At 34.0% G+C, this 19,182-nt stretch overlaps 1 protein-coding gene across 1 annotated transcript; it reads left to right on the top strand.

Annotated features, from left to right (window-relative positions):
- Nucleotides 1–4,412: 4,412 nt before the first annotated feature.
- On the top strand, nucleotides 4,413–18,737 carry LOC308420162 (chitinase-like protein 3; the record flags this gene model as incomplete). The annotated part of the gene is made up of 11 exons (XM_080916064.1): nucleotides 4,413–4,437; nucleotides 7,880–7,909; nucleotides 8,407–8,608; nucleotides 11,483–11,539; nucleotides 12,486–12,651; nucleotides 15,929–16,053; nucleotides 16,385–16,508; nucleotides 16,706–16,891; nucleotides 17,681–17,800; nucleotides 17,881–18,022; nucleotides 18,706–18,737. The coding sequence occupies 11 exons, from the start codon at nucleotides 4,413–4,415 to the stop codon at nucleotides 18,735–18,737; spliced, it is 1,209 nt and encodes a 402-aa protein (XP_080772190.1).
- Between the last annotated feature and the right edge of the window lie 445 nt (nucleotides 18,738–19,182).

The following is a 19,182-nucleotide window of genomic DNA, read 5'->3' as shown; positions in this document are numbered from 1 at the left end:
CAATTTAATCATGGTAGTTTTACAAGAACACCATTCAGAGAGGATTGCTTCAGTATTTGTGTACTCCTATGAATGGGAAAAAAACAAGTCATAAAAATTCTAGGTTGAATAAGCCAATAAAATTACAAAATATTTTAAATAGAGGCCATCATATGGTTCTCCATAAACCCAGGCAAGGGACCTATGTTCTATGATAAATACACTTTTTCCCATAACCTCAATGCTGTGTATTACCATGTGATTTCATACAATTAGGAGAGTAAGAAAAAAAAAATATATGTATATATATAAATATATGTATGTGTGTGTGTGTGTGTGTGTGTGTGTGTGTGTGTGTGTTAGAATATATACAGGGGTTTTGAGAAAGAAATAATATTCAGTGAGAAAGAGAGGTCTTGATCTGAACTTTGGAGAACAGGTTCTAAGGGAAATTCTAGCAGACACAAAATCTAGACATGTGGAGCAGACCTGAAGGAAGGACCATCAAGAGACTGCAGGTATAGATTAAATATACTGTCACCAAAACCATTCAATATTTTGGATACCAAGGAGTGCATACTGACAGGTGCCTGATATAGCTGTCTCCTGAGAGGCAAGGCCAAAGCCTGAGAAACACAGATTTGGATGCTCTAAACCAATCACTGAACTGAGAGTAGGGTCCCCAATAGAAGACTTAGTATAAAAAAGTATAAAGTAGCTGAAGCAGTTTGCAAACTCAAGTGGAAGAACAACAATATCAATCAAGCAGATTCCCCAGAGCTCCAAGAGACTAAACCACAAAACAAAGTGTAGAACATAGAGAGACCCAGGGTTCCAGCAATGTATGTAGTAGAAGATGGCCTTACCATGCCTCAAAGAAAGGAAACATCTTTGGCCATGTAAAGTCTCAGTAAGCAAGTGTAAGAAAATGCCAGGATGAGGAGATTAACTGGAATAGCTGGGTGGGTGGGAGAACACTCATGTAGAGACAGGGGTATGGAATGGGATGGGGAGATTCCAAAGGGTAAACAGAAGAAGGGGTGAATATTTGAAATATACGTAAAGAATATATTTAATATAAAAAATAGAAAAGGAAAAGTGACATGTAATAAGCAGTTTAAGATAGAATATAAATAATTTTGTAGACATTACAATTAAATAAAACTTGTAAACTTCAGACCAATCTCAGTTATGAATATTGATGCAAAAATACTCAACAACATTCTTGCAAACCAAATACAAGAACACAACAAAATGATCATCGTTCACCATGACCAAGTAGGCTTCATCCCTGAGATGCAGGGATAGTTTAATATAAGGAAATCAATCAATGTAATCCACCATATAAACAAACTCAAAGAACAAAATCACAAGGTCATCTCACTAGATGCTGAGAAAGCATTTGACAAATTTCAATACCCTTTCATGTTAAAAGTCCTGGAAAGAACAGGAATCCAAGGTTCATACCTAAACATAATAAAAGCAATATACAGCAAACCAACAGCCAACATCAAACTTAACGATGGGAAACTTGAAGCAATCCCACTAAAATCAGGGACTCAATAAGGCTGCCCACTCTATCCCAACCTATTCAACATAGTACTGGAAGTCTTGGCTGGAGCAATTAGACAGCAAAAGGAAATCAAAGGGATACAAATTGGAAAGGAAGAAGTAAAAACTTCACTCTTTGCAGATGACATGATAGTGTACTTAAGTGACCCTACAAATTCCACCAGAAACTAGGGCTGATAAACAAGTTCAGCAAAGTGGCTGGATATAAAATTAACTCAAACAAATCAGTAGCCTTCCTCTACTTAAAGGCCAAACATGTGCAGAAAGAATTTAGGGAAAAAAATACCCTTCACAATAGTAACAAAAAAATTGAAATACGTGGTGTGACTCTAACTAAGCAAGTGAAGGACCTGTATGACAAGACCTTCAAACCTCTAAAGAAAGAAATCGAGGATGATCTCAGAAAATGGAAAGATCTCCCATGCTCATGGATTGGAAGGATCAACATTCATAGCAGTTCTATTTATGATAGCCAGAAGCTGGAAAGAACCCAGATGTCCTTCAATAGATGAATGGATACAAAAATTGTGGTACATTTACACAATGGAATACTACTCAACCACCAGAAACAACGACATAACCAAATTCTTAAGAAAATGGCTGCATCTAGAGAATATCATCCTGAGTGAGATAACCCAGTCACAAAAGATCAGACATAATATGCAATCACTGATAATGGGATGCTAACCCCAGAGGCTCGCACTGCCCCAGAAACAAGTCACAGACTGTGTGAAGTTCAAGAAAAAAAGAAAACAAAACAAAAAAAAATCATGATCAGTCCTTACCCACCAAGAACACATTGACAAATTCCAGGTTATACCCTGTATTACATGTACTGTTTGCTCATTGTAAAAAAAAAAAAAAAAAAATCTTTACACACCAAGAAAACTTTGAGTATTTCCAGGTTACATCTTGTTTTGCATGTACTTTATGCACATTGTAACTAGTAAGATCTTAATCACACTATCAAACCTTTAAAAAAAAAAAAACAAGTAGTCATAAAAAATGTATTGTATACTTTTATGCAAAAAATACTTAAAACCTGTACATTTATCTTGGTTTTTTAAAATAAAGTTGTAAAAAAAATAATAAAAAAAAAGAAAAAAGAAAACAAAACGGCAGCCAACAGAACGGGAAAAAATCTTTACCAAATCCACATAAGATAGAGGCCTAATATCCAAGGTATACAAAGAACTCAAAAAGCTAGACACCAGAGAATCAAACAACCCTATGAAAAATGGGGTACAGAGCAAAACAAAACATTCTCAATTGAGGAATATCTAATGGCTGATAAACATCTAAGGAAGTGCTCGACATCCTTAGCCATCAGGGAAATGCAAATCAAAACAACCCTGAGATTCCACCTCACACCAGTCAGATTGGCCAAGATCCAAAACTCAGATGACAGCAGATGCTGGCGAGGCTGCGGAGAAAGAGGAAAACTTCTCCACTGTTGGTGGGGTTATAAAGTGATACAACCACTCTGGAAATCAGTCTGGTGATACCTCAGAAAATTGGACATAGTACTACCTGAAGATCCAGCTATTCCACTTCTGGGCATATACCCCAGAGACACTCCAATATACAACAAAGATACATGCACCCCAATGTTCATAGTAGCTCTATTTATAATTGCCAGAAGCTGGAAAGAACCCAGATGTCCTTCAGTAGATGAATGGATACAAAGTATGTGGTACATTTACACAATGCAGTACTACTCAGCTATCAGAAACAATGACTTAACCAAATTTTTAAGAAACTCAATGAATCTAGAGAATATCATCCTGAGTGAGATAACCCAGTCACAAAAGAACAGACATAATATGCAGTCACTGATAGTGGGATGCTAACCCCAGAGGTTCGCATGCCCCAGAAACAACTCACAGACTGTGTGAAATTCAAGAAAAAAAGAAAACATTATGCTCAATCCTTACACACCAAGAAAACATTGACTAATTCCGGGTTACATCCTGTTTTACATTTACTTTTTGAACATTGTAACGAATAAGACCTTAATGCAGAGTATCAAACCTTAAAAAAATTAGCCAAGCACAAACAAAAAGTATTTGTATATATTTATAGAAAAATGTTTAATTTTTTTCTTTTATCTTTTTTTTTTTTAAATAACATTAAAAAAACTTGTTGAGCAATGCATGCTGTTTGGGAGCAGAGAATTGTAATTAATTCTAAGTGTTGAATTATAAAATTTTTCATGTGACTGGCATTGGTATCAAATTGCAATTTTGTCATCATGATCTTTATGTAGTAGAGAGAGGGAATAGTTTTCCTCATTCTGTATATCAAGTGACAGAATAAAAAGACTATCGAACACCTGGGGTTATGGGTTGCACATGACTTGCCTCACAATGTTCCTCATCAAATAAAAGAAAAACAGCTGGAGCAAAATTCAGAGGGTTGCTCATAACATGAAAAATGCCCTTTGACAATGATCTTAGGATTAATGTAATTGAAGAAAGTACCTACAGTGTCTTCCATGGAATCGACTTGTTTACATCCTAATAAGATTAAGAGTTGCTTTGGTATATAATATAAACAATGGGCATTAATTCCACTATTCAGACTGATGCTGTGTCCATGGGAACTGCCAAGATAGATGGATGATTCATGCATAAGGTAAAGATATACCCACTTCTTGGAAACACACTTTTTTGTCTGAACAGGTGATTTTTAGTCCTGGTTATGTAATAAAAGAATTTATTCAGTTGTATAAAGTTAGGAATTAAAGATTACCCACAAAGACTTCCTATTCCAAACTTTGCATTTTCATAGCATTACAAACATCAGAGTATCAGAGTATAAAAGTCCAACAGAAACTCTCCAGAAGCCATCCTGAAGACATCATGGCCAAGCTCATTCTAGCCACAGGTGAGTGGATAATCAGATCTAAAACTTCAGACTTGCTTGATTTTTCCCTCACAGGATCTGACAAGGAAGCAATTTGGACACTACAAATCTATGCTTTTCCATTGTTTCTCATTGTGAATTTTCTTTCCTTAGTCAGTTCTTCCCTGCCCCTCATTAGTATAGGGACTACTAGAATAATTCTGCCTTCACTAATACCACAGTCACAACAGCAATGTCTCAACTTAACTCAAGGCTTGTTTTGCTTTTCCTTTCCTAGCATTCACTACCCTGGTCCTCTTGCTGTACCACCTCCCTGAAATTCCCATTCTCTTTATTTTTATGCCACCTTTCTAGAACAACTTTTTTCAGAGACAGACATTAGTAGAATCAGATAAAGCTATCTGAGGTTTGTTTACACTTCCTTTTTCAGAATTATCTTCCATTTATTCTTTATTGCCTTTTCCATTGATGACTTACATTTACACATAAAAAAGCATTGTTATTCATATATCTATATTTAGGTGTTTTCAACCAAGGCCTTCAACACTTCAAATGAGCCACAGTTCATCTCTCTAGAATTTTACTTAATATTTGCTTCATCAGAATAACAGATATTGTAATAATGGAGTGGCACAAACTTCTCATGCCAACCCAAAACATAATTAATATTTTTACAGTTTTTGATGTTATTTTCAAGTAAATTATTCTTCACAAAACATCTGCTAGATGTTGTGTAGTCTTGTAATTGTTATCAAATCGTAAAATGGCTATTTATACTAAAATGAATACATATATTTAACTTGTAAGCTTTCTACACAGATAATACTTTCTGGACTCAAAAGAACTCTGGTAATGAAAATGTTTGGTACTCGTTTTTCCTTCATATTTCCTGAAATAAGATTCAGACTCGAAATATATTTTTAAATATGTTGTCATTATAGCTCGAATCTTCTCTGATTAGATATAGTGTAAAAGTTATCCTTCTTCTAACCTATAATCTGTCACATGACTGGTTACCTGAGACCAGACATCATACACCATCCCATTGTTGAATATTTCCAGCAAATGTCTAGTGTCTGGTACTAACCAGATTTTTATGCCTCACAAATACCCTACCTCTTTATTCTTGCCTAAAATATAGGCCATCATATTCTGTCTATATGGTAGAGTTCATATGTGCCATGAAAAATACAAATTGTCAACACCATAGTATAATGATTAATCCCATATCAGTACTATAATAAAAATATATATAATATGTGCTGATAATTAAAAAGTGATATTAATAAATAATAATGACTTCAAATTTAACATGATATAGTAGTATCATATCAAATATGGAAGAATAAATTATAATAAATTTTAAGCCCAGAGTCCTAAAAACATGTGGCAGATATTGACGAAATGGATAAATTTTTACCATAATCAACTACATATTAGTGACTTGAAATGGTTTCTATTTTTCTTATATCAGAATACATAAAGAAGACTAGAGGGGGTATTTCTGAGCTGGAAAAGGAACATACATGTGTACATTTATTCTTGGAGAAAGAAATTTCTAGTAACCTTATACCAAACCTTTCTATAGGAAAAGATTTGGCAGAATATTAAGTAAGTGTCCATGAAAGTGATAACGTTTTTTCAGGCACTGGCTTTATGACTTCTCTGTGATTGACTAAAGATGATAGATTGTTTGACAATGACTAAATCTTCCAATGAATCATTTTCTTACTTTTGAATAAGAATTTGATCTAAAAGGAAGCATGCATAATAAAAATGAATTGCTGTATCTAAAAAAGAGTACACATTTCTGGGAACTGCAAAAATGATTTAAAACAAATTATGACCTATTGTGGTAGGTTTTACTCAGTCTTTGGAGACAGGACACTGTTACTTATACATGGCCATAAAGGGATGGGGCAGATACTAATGAAGGAGAGTAAACTGTAGGTAACTACTAGTTCAATAGTTAGCCACACATATATTATGGTTAAAAACTACCTAGAAAATGTAATAATCAGGGTTTGAAATGATAAAAAAACTGAATGAAGCATTCTGTATCAGTTAAGATTCTGTATCAGTTAAGAAGACATCATAGCCAAGCTCAGTGATGTCACAGGTAAGTTAAAACTGAGACATAGAGACTTTGTCTTGCCTAAAAGAAGCTGTTTTAACTCTACATCATTATATTTCAAGTTCTTTATTTATTATTTAAAATTGCATCACTACATTTAAGATTCTTCTCTCACAATTCCATCTGCTGGGAGAGCACATGTGCAAACATTGATGCCACAGGCATGGTACAAATGTCTCACACACTTTGAAGAGTTTCTTTCTATTTTGTCTTTTGTCCAGCCATTCATTACCCAACACCACTTCCTATTCCTGCTTACTGAAAATGCAGATGTGTGACATCACTCTTATTGCTTTCCCAGAGCCCATTTTGGGAGATGGAAATCAGTAGAATCTGAGATAAAGCTACCCTCATTCATTGCCTCTTCCCTAATTATAATCATTTCTCAATTATCCTCCATTGTCCCTTTTCCTTGATGACATAGAATTGTTATAGATATACAAACATTTATCTGAAGAGTTAGAGTTAGTCACTGTTTTAAGCCAAGATGCCCAAACCTTAAAATTTTCTGTATTTCTGTGATTTAGAAAATTTGTAAAGCTTCAGAAAGTTATTCAATTATTTGAATACCAATTTGGAAGAGGATAAGTGTAGAGTAGCTGTAATTTTATGATGATGATTCACATCTAAAATTTAAAAGGAAAAATCAAAAGGTTTTACAATAGAAAATCATTTTTGGGTAACTAATGAGACAATACACACACACACACACACACAAACACACACACACACACACCTGCATGCATGCATGTATATGCACACAAACATAATAGAAAAACAGAAAAGCTACAAACATAAAAGATATTTTTCTAATATACTACTGATAGTCCACAATGATATCTGGAGTCAAGCATTATATTTTCTCTGGCAAATGCTTTTGATTTATGCTTCTATACATCAAAATGTCTCCAGGAGATACTATATTCTGTGCTTTAGATGTTGCATCAGCTGGGGAAGACTTCATTCCTTACAGCTCTTCGAACTCAGATTCACAGCTAAATGGCCACTAATCAGGTGAAATTGTGAATCACTTCAGTGAGAAATTCTTTTAGTTGCTGAAGACTTGACAGTGAATAACAATTAGGTCTTGGAGGGTGAAACAAAAAAATATTAATAGTTTGGATGACAGAGTATGGAGAAGATTGAAAGATATGATAAATTTAAGGATGCCACGTTGGTGAAACATTTTTTCCAAATTATTTCTCTTGTGTGATGTAATGATCTTCAGTTAGTAAGATGGTACACTAAGATTAAAAGTGTTATGTTATATCCATTGTTAATTTTTATACTAACTGAACAAGAACAATATCTTCTTCCCCCTCTTTCTAGGTTTGGTAATTCTTCTGAATGCACAGCTCGGTGAGTTTTTGATCAAATCTTTCTTCAACATAAACCTGCTTCATTATTTCTCATGCAGTTTTCTATCAGTCATGACTCATTTTCCTTTGATATGTGGACTCAAATGTCCAGGAATAATTGGAGAAAATGAAGTAGATTTCTCTCTGGGGTAGGAGGATAGTATCAGCTTTCTTTGCTGTCCTGAACAGTGAGATGAGTTGAGAGTTTTGAATTCAGGGTCTTCTGTGTTTTCTAAATATTGTGCTTTTCTCTTGGTTTGGTATTTCATGAGGCCCAACAATTTATCCAAGATTCAACTATATGTTTGTTACAATGTAAGCAACCCAGTCATTGGCTGGTTAGTAAGTTGTACCCATTTGCACAAATATTCACACTTTTCACCTCTCTTTGAATAACATGATTCTGATACACAACAAATAAAATGATAAAGGCAAAATTGTTAGGCAATGTCACAGTCATGTACATCAGGACATTCTTTCTCTGACAACTTGCCACAGGATCTTCCCACACGCTGATGTGCTACTATACCAAATGGGCTAAGGACAGGCCAACAGTAGGGAGTTTCAAACCTGATAATATTGACCCCTGCCTGTGTACTCACCTGATCTATGCCTACGCTGGGATGCGGAATAATGAGATCATCAACACAAGTGAGCAGGACTTGAGTGACTATGAAGCATTAAATGGTCTGAAAGACAGGTAAGGACAGAGATATCTGGTTTGTTACCAGTGTGCCAATAGTTGCTGTAACTCAGTGTTTCCTGAAATGTGTGTCAGAATCAACACAATTGTATAATGATTCTATCAATGTATTCTTCAGTTTTAAATTGAGAAAGAATGAATCTCTATTATTTTATTTATTTTATTATTCATGGCCTTAGATTCTGAATATAAATCTGTATGTCTCACAACCCAGTTTGGATATGTTACCTCACCACATATTTTGTATGTGGTTAGGATTCTTTGTATACATAGTTCTTGGAATATTATTCCTTGTTCACTGTGTGTTTTGAAAAATACTGTCTTACTATCTCTCAGTGTGGATCAACATTCAATCTTCACATTCTAAGTGTAAAAATATAGATATTTGTAATTCATATAATATTCTATTTGTCTGACTTGCATCTATTTAATTTTTTGTCTTCCTGACATCTAGAGTATTTTAATCTTGTAAAAGGTAACAATGTGTTTGGGGAACAATTCTGTTCTTTACTGAAACCACTGAATGATAATTGTGGAGAAAGAAGAAAAGAGGAAGGCATTTCCCACAGACTCAATATCTTTCTGTCAGTCTCTATGCTACCCTAGGCTCCCACATTTTGTCTAGTGAATTGTGATGAACAACAACAACAACAGAAGAACACAACAGGGGACCTTCCAAATTCCCACATAGATATGTGTTCTGTGGCAATATAATGAGGAGAGACAGAACAGAACCAATATAAAATGATTTCTTCTTAAGCCAATACATTTATCTGTTTCTCTACAACAATAGCACTTTAAATACTCAGATTAAAAAATCAACACATATTTCTCTTTAATATTCTTTTTGCTTAAATGAGTCTCATGTCCCTGCCATATCAGCTATTTCATTTAATACCGTGCCTACCAGCTTCAACAATATGTTTCCAAAAGTAACAACTCTAACTTTCTTTCTTTTAATGTTTGAGTAGTACTTCTAGATATATGCAGAGCACAGCACATATATACTGACTTACATTTCATTTGTGAATCAAGCTACAATTACTGTTGACACGCTGAACCCTCTTGAAAAACTCGAATATGTGTACTTATGAGATAAACTGAAGCACTGTGATATTTTGATCATGTGACCATTCTACTACTCTGAAGCATCTTCATAATGCTTTCCTGTATAACAGTACTTAGGTATATTTACATCAGAAATATACAACGTTTTATTCATATACTTGATAATTTTGATTAGGCTTTTTCTTCTATTATGATAGTTTCCATAGGCCAATATAGTTGAAATTTAAATTTATTTATTAATCATGTTGTTAGGTTTGCTTAATTTCACTTTTAGACAGGTATCTTTATTTGTGAAAATTATTCCCAATGTTTTTAATTTTTAAAAATAATTTATATTCTTGACATTCAATTTCTAATTTATACATTGTATATTAATTCATTATCATAATATATTTTATAATTATTCTCAATTGTCTAAACCTCCTAAATCTATTCAGTTTTTTCTTTCCCTATTTTTATTTGTTAGAAAATTAAACAAAGCCATTTTAATCATTCAATAATAACTTGTAAGTTTTTGATGTATAACAAAAATAATTATTGTCCAAATCAATAACATGCAGGGTTCTCCATGTTCTTTTATTTCTTTGGAACCTTCAGATCCTATGTTTAAATCCCACTCCAATTTCAATTTATTTTTGTCTGTGGTGTGAACCCGGGTCACAACTTCAAGTCTGAATTACTTCTGTGAAGGGTTTTCCTAGGAAACTTTGACAGTGAGATTTTGTCATTTATATGTTGGAAGCCACTTGGTAAATAGCAAAGAACCACACAATTATATTATGTACACAAACAGACTGAGAGACAAACAGACACACACACACACACACACACACACACACACACAAACTTTCTCTGGCTGCTTAAAAGATACCATAATGATGGAAACATCAGTGGTGTTTTGCATCTTTTTTTGTCAGGGATTTTTATTTTTTTTTTATTTTTATTTTTATTTTGCTTGGAAAAACAATGAAAATTTCAATCTTTGCTAATTAGTTCAGGAAGGTAGAACTGTGGATCATTAGAAGGTAAATATCACTGCTCATAAGAATCATAAATGTTTAATGAATTCTTTAATTGTTTGGCCATACTTACCCATAAACTGAGCACTTATTTCCAGCAATTGACAGGTTAGGGAGTTTAGACACAGCTATGCTCTGGGAAGATTCAAGTGACAAATTCTTTCAGCAGTAACATTATCTTTAAGAAGAATCTTATATATGATTTCCAACTTCAGCTTAGTTCAATACCAGGTTTTATATTTAATAGTGTTTATTTTACGTGTTGCATCAAAGCTAAACGGAACACTGAAAACAATGCCTATCACTATCACAGATTCACATCCTGAACCTCTGGAGAAGGGCAAGACACCTAAAAGTTTAATGCCTTTTCCAAAGTGCTGATCAAATTCTAAGGATGTCTCAAAAAGGTATTTAGGGAAGATGCACACTGCCAACAGAACTGGTTTGTATTTACTAATGAAGAATGAAAAATTATAAATATCCAACTATTAGTCAATTTTGTGGCTAGGGAGAATTTTAGCCAACTATTGTTCTACATTACTTGCACAGAAATGTAGTCACTACACTACTTGTTAAATATTTCTTGACTTTACTATTATATAATGAGCCTACCCTCATATATGATAATGAAGAAGTTCATTAAAAATTACTCAACAGTGACAAAAACATTTTCTGTAATTATATGTAATGACATAAAACAATAAAATAACTATTTTTTAAAAGCACTGATATTTTATATAATGAAGGTCAACACATTTAATTCTTTTTCTGTGATTTTTTTGAGGAATACGGAGCTCAAAACTCTCCTGGCCATTGGAGGCTGGAACTTTGGATCTGCTTCGTAAGTTCTGTATACCTGGTTACTAGGTTTTATGGTTGTATGCAGGCTGGAATTACGTAATCACAGGTCATTTGGGTCTTAAATCATTAATAATCTCAGAGCTAAGAATATAGCCTTCTGGCAATTTTTTGGTATTCAAAGATAATTATGCTTAATCACCAAAAAAAAAAAAAAAAAAACCTGACTGTTTCCATGTTACCTTGTGCCCTACATGTACTTTATGCTCATGGTAACTAGTGAGATTTCAATGCATGCTATTAAACCTCTAAAACAATTAAGTACTGACAAAAATATATTCATACAGTGTTATGCCAAAATGCCTTTAAAAATCTGTAGATGTATGCTTCTTTTTTAAAGATAATATTGTAAGAGAAAATAAAAGAAAAGGATATTGAAGAAAATCCAATGAGTAAAGAGATCAACATAAAATTAACTACAATTAAAATTAAATTAAACTCAAATTAAAAAGAAAACAATATTTCCATGTACACATATGGTTTTACATTTGAAAATAGACCTAACATTTTGAGATGCATCTTCTGAGAGATTTTTAACTGCTGAAAAAGAGGCTTTTTTTTTTCTTAAAGTATTTCTTGTCCCCCAGACCAGAGTTTGGTCATATTCTGCATTTGAAAAACTTTCAAATTATAGAGCAAAGGCTCCTTTTAAGAAAATTTTCTTGATTAAATATGAACTTGAAATATTTTAGGACATATATGAGTCAGGATGAACACAAAAATGAAACTACCATGGAATTTTTGAGAAGTTAATATGGGACTGAGAAAATATAGTGTTTCATAAGTTAGGTGCTATGATTGCAAAGAAGGGTTGAGAGAAAAACAGGGCACTGTGAAGGACAAGGGGTCAAAAGTCATTTGTGAACTGTTTTGTTCCCAATGTGTCATGTCATAGAAGACTAACTCTAACTTCTTTCAATATACATAAGGTTCAGTGCCATGGTCTCTACTCCTCAGAACCGTCAGACATTCATTAATTCAGTCATCAAATTTCTTCGTCAGTATAAGTTTGATGGCCTCAACCTTGACTGGCAGTACCCTGGGTCTCGTGGAAGTCCTCCTAAGGACAAACATCTCTTCAATCTTCTGGTGCAGGTGGGTCAGTTGGAAAACTTCTTTGGTCCTAGACAGTTTAAACCTATTTCAAGGACCATGAGTACTTGTGGAATATAACCAAACAAATATAGAATCATAGAATCTTAGCACTGTTATGATCCCAACTAATTATTCATTTATTCAGCAATTATGTTGTTTAAGAACCATAAATGATCACAATCTGCCCACTAGCGAGTGAGTGCAGTGTCATGATCTCCATGTTAGTGACAAAACCATTAATGCACAGAGAGTGTTTGAGTAACCTTTACAGATTCAAACAGCAGTATCACAGGGGTTTGTGTTGCTTGCATGCAGAATTCAATCCTCATGTGCCAAAACTTAGTGAGTAATCTTTTATGCCAATAATAAGGCAGAATGTTCTGCTTCATAGTGCAGACATATGAAGTAATCTAGAAAGAAAATAATAAGGTTTTGACAAGTGGCAGGAAAAACTAGATACTAAATATACTCAAAGTTGTGAGTACCTGACTGGGTTAGAAGAAGGATGAGGAATCACTTTTCAATAAGTAAAACTTGCTCTAAATCTGAGACTCTGTTGTTATTAAAGTAGGTAAAGGGGCATGTGTCTCCACGATGAGTTCGAGAACTGTTAGAAAGTGACTTAATAAAACTTGTGAGTTTATAAGGCATCAAGCTCTTATCATGTCGTGTTTCATTCTATAATCTCATGGTATGTTCAAGCAAATATTTCACAGTTCCTTGCTCTATGATATGCATATCTGTGGCCTCTTTCTTGGACCTGACCTATAATAAATATTTTTTTACCAAAAACTGTTGCAAAACTATTTCTCTTCTAAGTCCAATTTTTGAAAGCTCAATGTATTCCTTATTACACAGCCTTTACTTAATCTTCTCCAAGGAAAGTCTCCATTCTATTTTTGCCTCTAACTTTATTATATTGAGAAGTTGATTAATATACATTGCTAAACTTCATGACATGAACTTTGATTTGATGCCTAGTAGCGGAGTTAGCATAAAGAGTAAATAATCACCATTAAAACCAAACAGAATATAAAGTAAGACTTGTGATGATACCCTTGCAGGAGGCGGGAAAAAACTGTCAAGGTGATTTAAAACGAAACCAAGCTCAGTACAAATTTATTGGACCGAGTGCTAGACTTGGATTTCTAGACTTGTGCCAAGAATATTTTACTTTAGCCATATTTTGGCAAAAAATAATTTTTAAAGCGATCTATTCAGGTTACAATTAAGTCCTGAGAGAACAACAATTTAACACATGTTTACATTTTGATTACTTACAAAACACATCTGCACAATTTCACAAGAATTGGTAGCATTGATTCAGAGAAACTGCACAAGATTTGGTTGTTTCTAGAGCTTCACTTAAGTGAACATAATGGGTGTGACTGTCAGTATCATCCAGATAACATAAGATAACATAGGCTATTAAAAGCACAAATTGTATCACTCACAAGGATGGAATTTATGGCCTAAAATTGATGCTCAAGTTTTTACAAGGGAAAAGATTTGAGAAAATTGAATTAAAGCAGATACATGAAGAGGCTGATTCATCAGAAAATGAAGGATTGCCACATTTTTAAACTATATCATTGCTGGCATTCCAAAAAGAAAAACTACACACTCATTCTGTAGTAGAGGGACTGTGTGTGTAACCTCCTGGTTTCTCTGGTGCTTATTTGTGTGCACAAGAATTTTCTGTCTCCTGGAAATACTGAAAAGTGATTTTAAATTTAATTTCTCTTTGAAAGGTTTCAAAATAACTTTAACACTGATTTCTAGACATGGAGAGAAAAGTTATTTTCAAAATCACTGCATTCAAAGTATTTTTACCCACCATCTGAAACATTTCAAAGTCAAGTCATAGTGATTGGCAGAATTTTTATCCTGGTGAATTTAAATAGCTTGGACACTTATAGATACTGAACAGCAAACAAAATCATGCTTCTCACATTTGCAGTTAAGAATGATTTAATTAAACCAAAAAAATTTGAACACAAATACTATAATTGATAGGCTTAACATTTGAAATGACCTATAACTCTTAACATCTCATGACATTCACCAGGAAAATATTCTCATATTTAATGTAAATACCACATGACATATTGTGGAGGGTTTTTTCTTCTTTATTTTATGAAATTTCATTTTACCTTTTTTTCTGAACTTAATTTGTAGATACCTTCCACCTCTATGCTCACCAAAATTTATGTCTTCTCCCACCTTTATCAGACAATAATACCCACAAATATTTTAGAAGAAAAACTATGAACACAAGAAATACATATTTTATTTTAAATTATTTTATAGAATATTCTCTGCATTTACATTTCAAATGTCATCCCTTTTCTCCCCACTCCCATTCTCTCCCTCTATTTGCTTCCATGAAGGTTCTTTCTCTACTAATAACCTTCTCCACTTCACTGCCTTGGTATTGCTCCACACCAGGGAAATGTGACTATCTGGACCAAAGTCCTCTTTTCTCATTAATACACACAGTGCTATCCTCTGCTAAATATGCAACTTGAGCCAGTGGTTCCTGCATATGTGCTCAATGGTTGGTGTGTTAGTCCCTGGGAGCTCTGGAAGTTGTTTTTTTTTTTTTTTTTTTTTTTTGATAAAATTATTCTTCCTATGATATTTTTAAACCCCTTTAGATCTTTTAGTAATTTTTCTAGTTCTTACATTGGGGTCCCCATATTCAGTCTGATAGTTACTTGCATCCTCAACTCTATTTGTATGACTCTGGCAGAATCTCTGATGAGGCATCCATATATATTCTTTAAAACAATGTCTCTCATGCCAAAAAAATACAGCTATGAAAGTAACCTCAATTTAAAGACATGAATAGACTTACATAAAATCTTGTTGATTATAAACAGGCCCTGAATTGGACTTCTTAGTCAAATCTTACCGCCTTTTCAATTCAATGTTTGAATATGAGCTACTTCAACCACAGAGCAAGCCAGCAATTCTCTGTACTGTTGCAAGTCAATGCAGGGTCAGATGAATGCCACTTACAGAGGACTGTATTGGAATCAACTCTGACAATACACTTGAGTCTGTATTCTAGCCATGAATTCCTACACACTATTTTTCTTAATCCTATATACATGTCAGGTTGTCATATTTTAATATGATCAATTTTTAATGATTTACTGTGGTATTTTCAAAATAAAGTAAAAATAAATTTTTAAATATGCACTGTGATAATTTTATAATACTCATATTTATCACAAAAAATCTTACATAATGTTAGTATATTATAATTTTGTAGGAAATGCTTCAAGCTTTTGAGAAAGAACCCACTGAGAATGGCGCTCCAAGGCTGCTACTCACTGCCACAGTAGCTGGAATCATTGACGTAATTGAGTCTGGTTACAAGATCCCTGAACTGTCTCGGTAAGTGAAGATCCATTTTCAAAACTCCTGTGAGAGTTTAAGCAAAGGTCACTGGTTTGTGGGTTCTTGCTGCCTCAAACCATTGTTCTAGTCGCTGTTATGGGTGTGCTTTACTATGTAAAAATAAAAAATGGTCCTAAGAAAAGATCTAACTTTATTTTTATTGATCTTATAATTCATGCATTTAAGTCTAGAAACATTTCATACATTAATAAAATGTATTTTGGTCATACACATTCACTAATAATTTCCTCTCTGCATAAGCCTAATAGCTTATAAATTAAAGAAACTTAACCAAAACATTGATTCTAAGACCTTTCCTACTGTCCAGGTCTCTTGACTATATTCAAGTCATGACATACAATCTCCATGATTCCCAGAATGGATACACTGGAGAAAATAGTCCTCTGTTTAAATCTCCATATGACATTGGAAAGGATGCCTATCTCAATGTGGTAAGAAAATAGCAGATTCAAGTGAGCCTATGCTATTTAATGTACCATGAAAACAGCATCTGAGAAATCTATTTTGGAAAACTGAGTTTATTTGTCAGATATAAAATGACACAATTGAGATATAAGAGCAAGAAACTAACTTACACAAACACATGTCACCAGATGCTCCAGAAATAATTTTACTTCTGCCACTACAGGATTCAATCATAAACTACTGGAAGGAACATGGGGCAGCTCCTGAGAAGCTCATTGTGGGATTTCCAGCATATGGCCATACCTTTATCCTGAGTGATCCCTCTAGAACTGGAATTCATGCTCCTACTGTTAGTGCTGGCCCACCAGGGAAGTTCACAGGTGAAACAGGACTCTGGGCTTACTATGAGGTTAGTATATTGTTCATAGAATGCTCAGTGAATTCCAGTCCATTTCTAGTTTGAGAACTGAGATTTGCTGAAATAGTATGTCCACTGTATCCACTAAGGATTCCCCCTAAGGAGATACATTATGTCAAGTGCTTACACAGTTTATATATACTTTCATATAATAATAAGGGGTACAATAGAATATACAACATGATACAACAGACAAAAATCTAATATCCATATGCATGACTTTAATGTATTTATTCCCTGCTAGAGCACATTCTAAAAATATAGTACAATTATGAGGGCAACATATGATCATTTTAAAAATAATTGGAGCATTAGCACTCCATTTTTGTTTTTGCTTAGTTTGATATGCGTGACCTCAATTTCATTGTCCAGAAGTATGTATAGACAGATGGAATCAAACAATGATAGTATAAGGTAGGAACATTTCTGTGAGACCTCATGGCTAATACTTAGAGTATCAAGTTTTAGGGAGCAGGGATATAAGAATCACCAGTTTAAAGACTAGCTTAGCTATTGATCAGGACAATATTCCATAAAATAAAAATATAGTTATGAAGTTATGAACCTCAAGTTAGATCACCTCCAAAGTCTGCAGAAAGTCCTAAATATGTCTGTTCAAACAGGTAGTTGAAGTAAATATCTGTTTAATGTAAGAAAAATAATGACTTCTTCAGGAAATGCAGAAAACAACAAAAGATAATGGAAAATTACAAATAAATGAAAGGTTATTATTCCATCTTGGCATTAAAATTTAAAATATCTCAATCTGTTCATTTAAAGATTTGCACTTTTCTGGGAAATGGAGCCACTGAGGTCTGGGATGCTCCCCAGGAAGTGCCCTATGCCTACCAAGGCAATGAGTGGGTTGGCTATGACAATGTCAAGAGCTTCCAGATGAAGGTAAGATTACACACTGAATGTGCTGAGACTGCAGCCTGACTCCCAGGAAACCATGTGACAAATGTTCTCTGTTTCAACAGGCTCAGTGGCTCAAAGACAACAAATTAGGAGGTGCCATGGTCTGGCCTCTGGATATGGATGACTTCACTGGTTCTTTTTGTCACCAAGGACATTTCCCTCTGACTTCTACTTTAAAGAGTTATCTGAATATTCACAGTGCAAGTAAGTGACACTAGAGTTATACACATAGTGTAAAATGCCCTTAATTTCTTCAAAGTCTACCCTGATCACCCCATCTTCACTCCTGCTCATTGTTCAATTCATTTATGTGTTTAAGTGATAGACAGTTCCCCACTCCTTCAATTTCATTATTTTATGTTATACACTTACTTGGAACCTGGGCTACCTTAAGGGTTAGGTATTCTGTTCCAGGTCTATTAACTAATCAGGTTACATGAGTCCACAGAAACTATCCTCATCCCCACTATTATAGGCCACATCATTAGAGTATAAATCTATCACTTTGAAGACTTTTATTAGAAACACTTTGCAAGAGTAGCCATGCATATCTATGTTTATATTTTCTGTAATGTACAGTACATACTGAGATTTTCAACAAATAGATTTATGTAATCGGTATCAAGGAAGTATTGCTTATCACACTGATGATAAAGGCAATACTTTTAATTGCTAGCCCAACCTTCTCTGAAATATGTTTTAGAGACTTGGAAATAAGTAAAACCCTGCGATGTTGTTGCAAATAAATACTATGCCTGGATTCATTGTCTGATATAACCTGCCAGACTCTAAAGTCAGTTTTGTCTATAGTCCATGTTACATGTATTATATCTTTCTTTTCTACTTGCCTTCTGGGTCACTGCAATGTCTTGATCTCTGTGTTTCAGGTTGCAAGGCTTCATATCGAGTGGATCTTTAGTCAGTAATTTGTGATAGAAACTGTACTCATAACAGCAAGGTCAACAGCTTTTCTACAGTGAATTCTGCATCACACTTCCATTAAGAATAATTGCATTAGTCCTAAGCTTGCCTGAATTGAATGACAGAGTAGTACTACTAAGATGGATGTCTTGTCTGCTGTACCAGCTGAGAAGGAACCAAAAATGGTCTTCATCTGTCAGCTTTTGCTAAGCTCTGAATATCTTTTGATTTCTGTAAAACCACCTTACTAGCTTCTTGCTTTACTAATAAATTCTATATTCAAAACATGAACATCTCCTGAAATTCATGTTTAATTTAAAGGATATCATTTGTTGGTGTGAAATTTATTCTGCTTGTGCAGTATAGTGTTAAAGAGGCTGTGGGAAGTGGTGATTAAAAACAGTGGCTTTGTATTTTCTATTGGACTTCAGTCTCTTGTATTA

Source organism: Micromys minutus (genome assembly GCF_963924665.1).
Source record: "Micromys minutus genome assembly, chromosome: 4".
Taxonomy (NCBI): Eukaryota; Metazoa; Chordata; class Mammalia; order Rodentia; family Muridae; genus Micromys; species Micromys minutus.
Note: the sequence above shows the minus strand (reverse complement) of the source record. Positions and strands in the feature narration are given on the sequence as shown.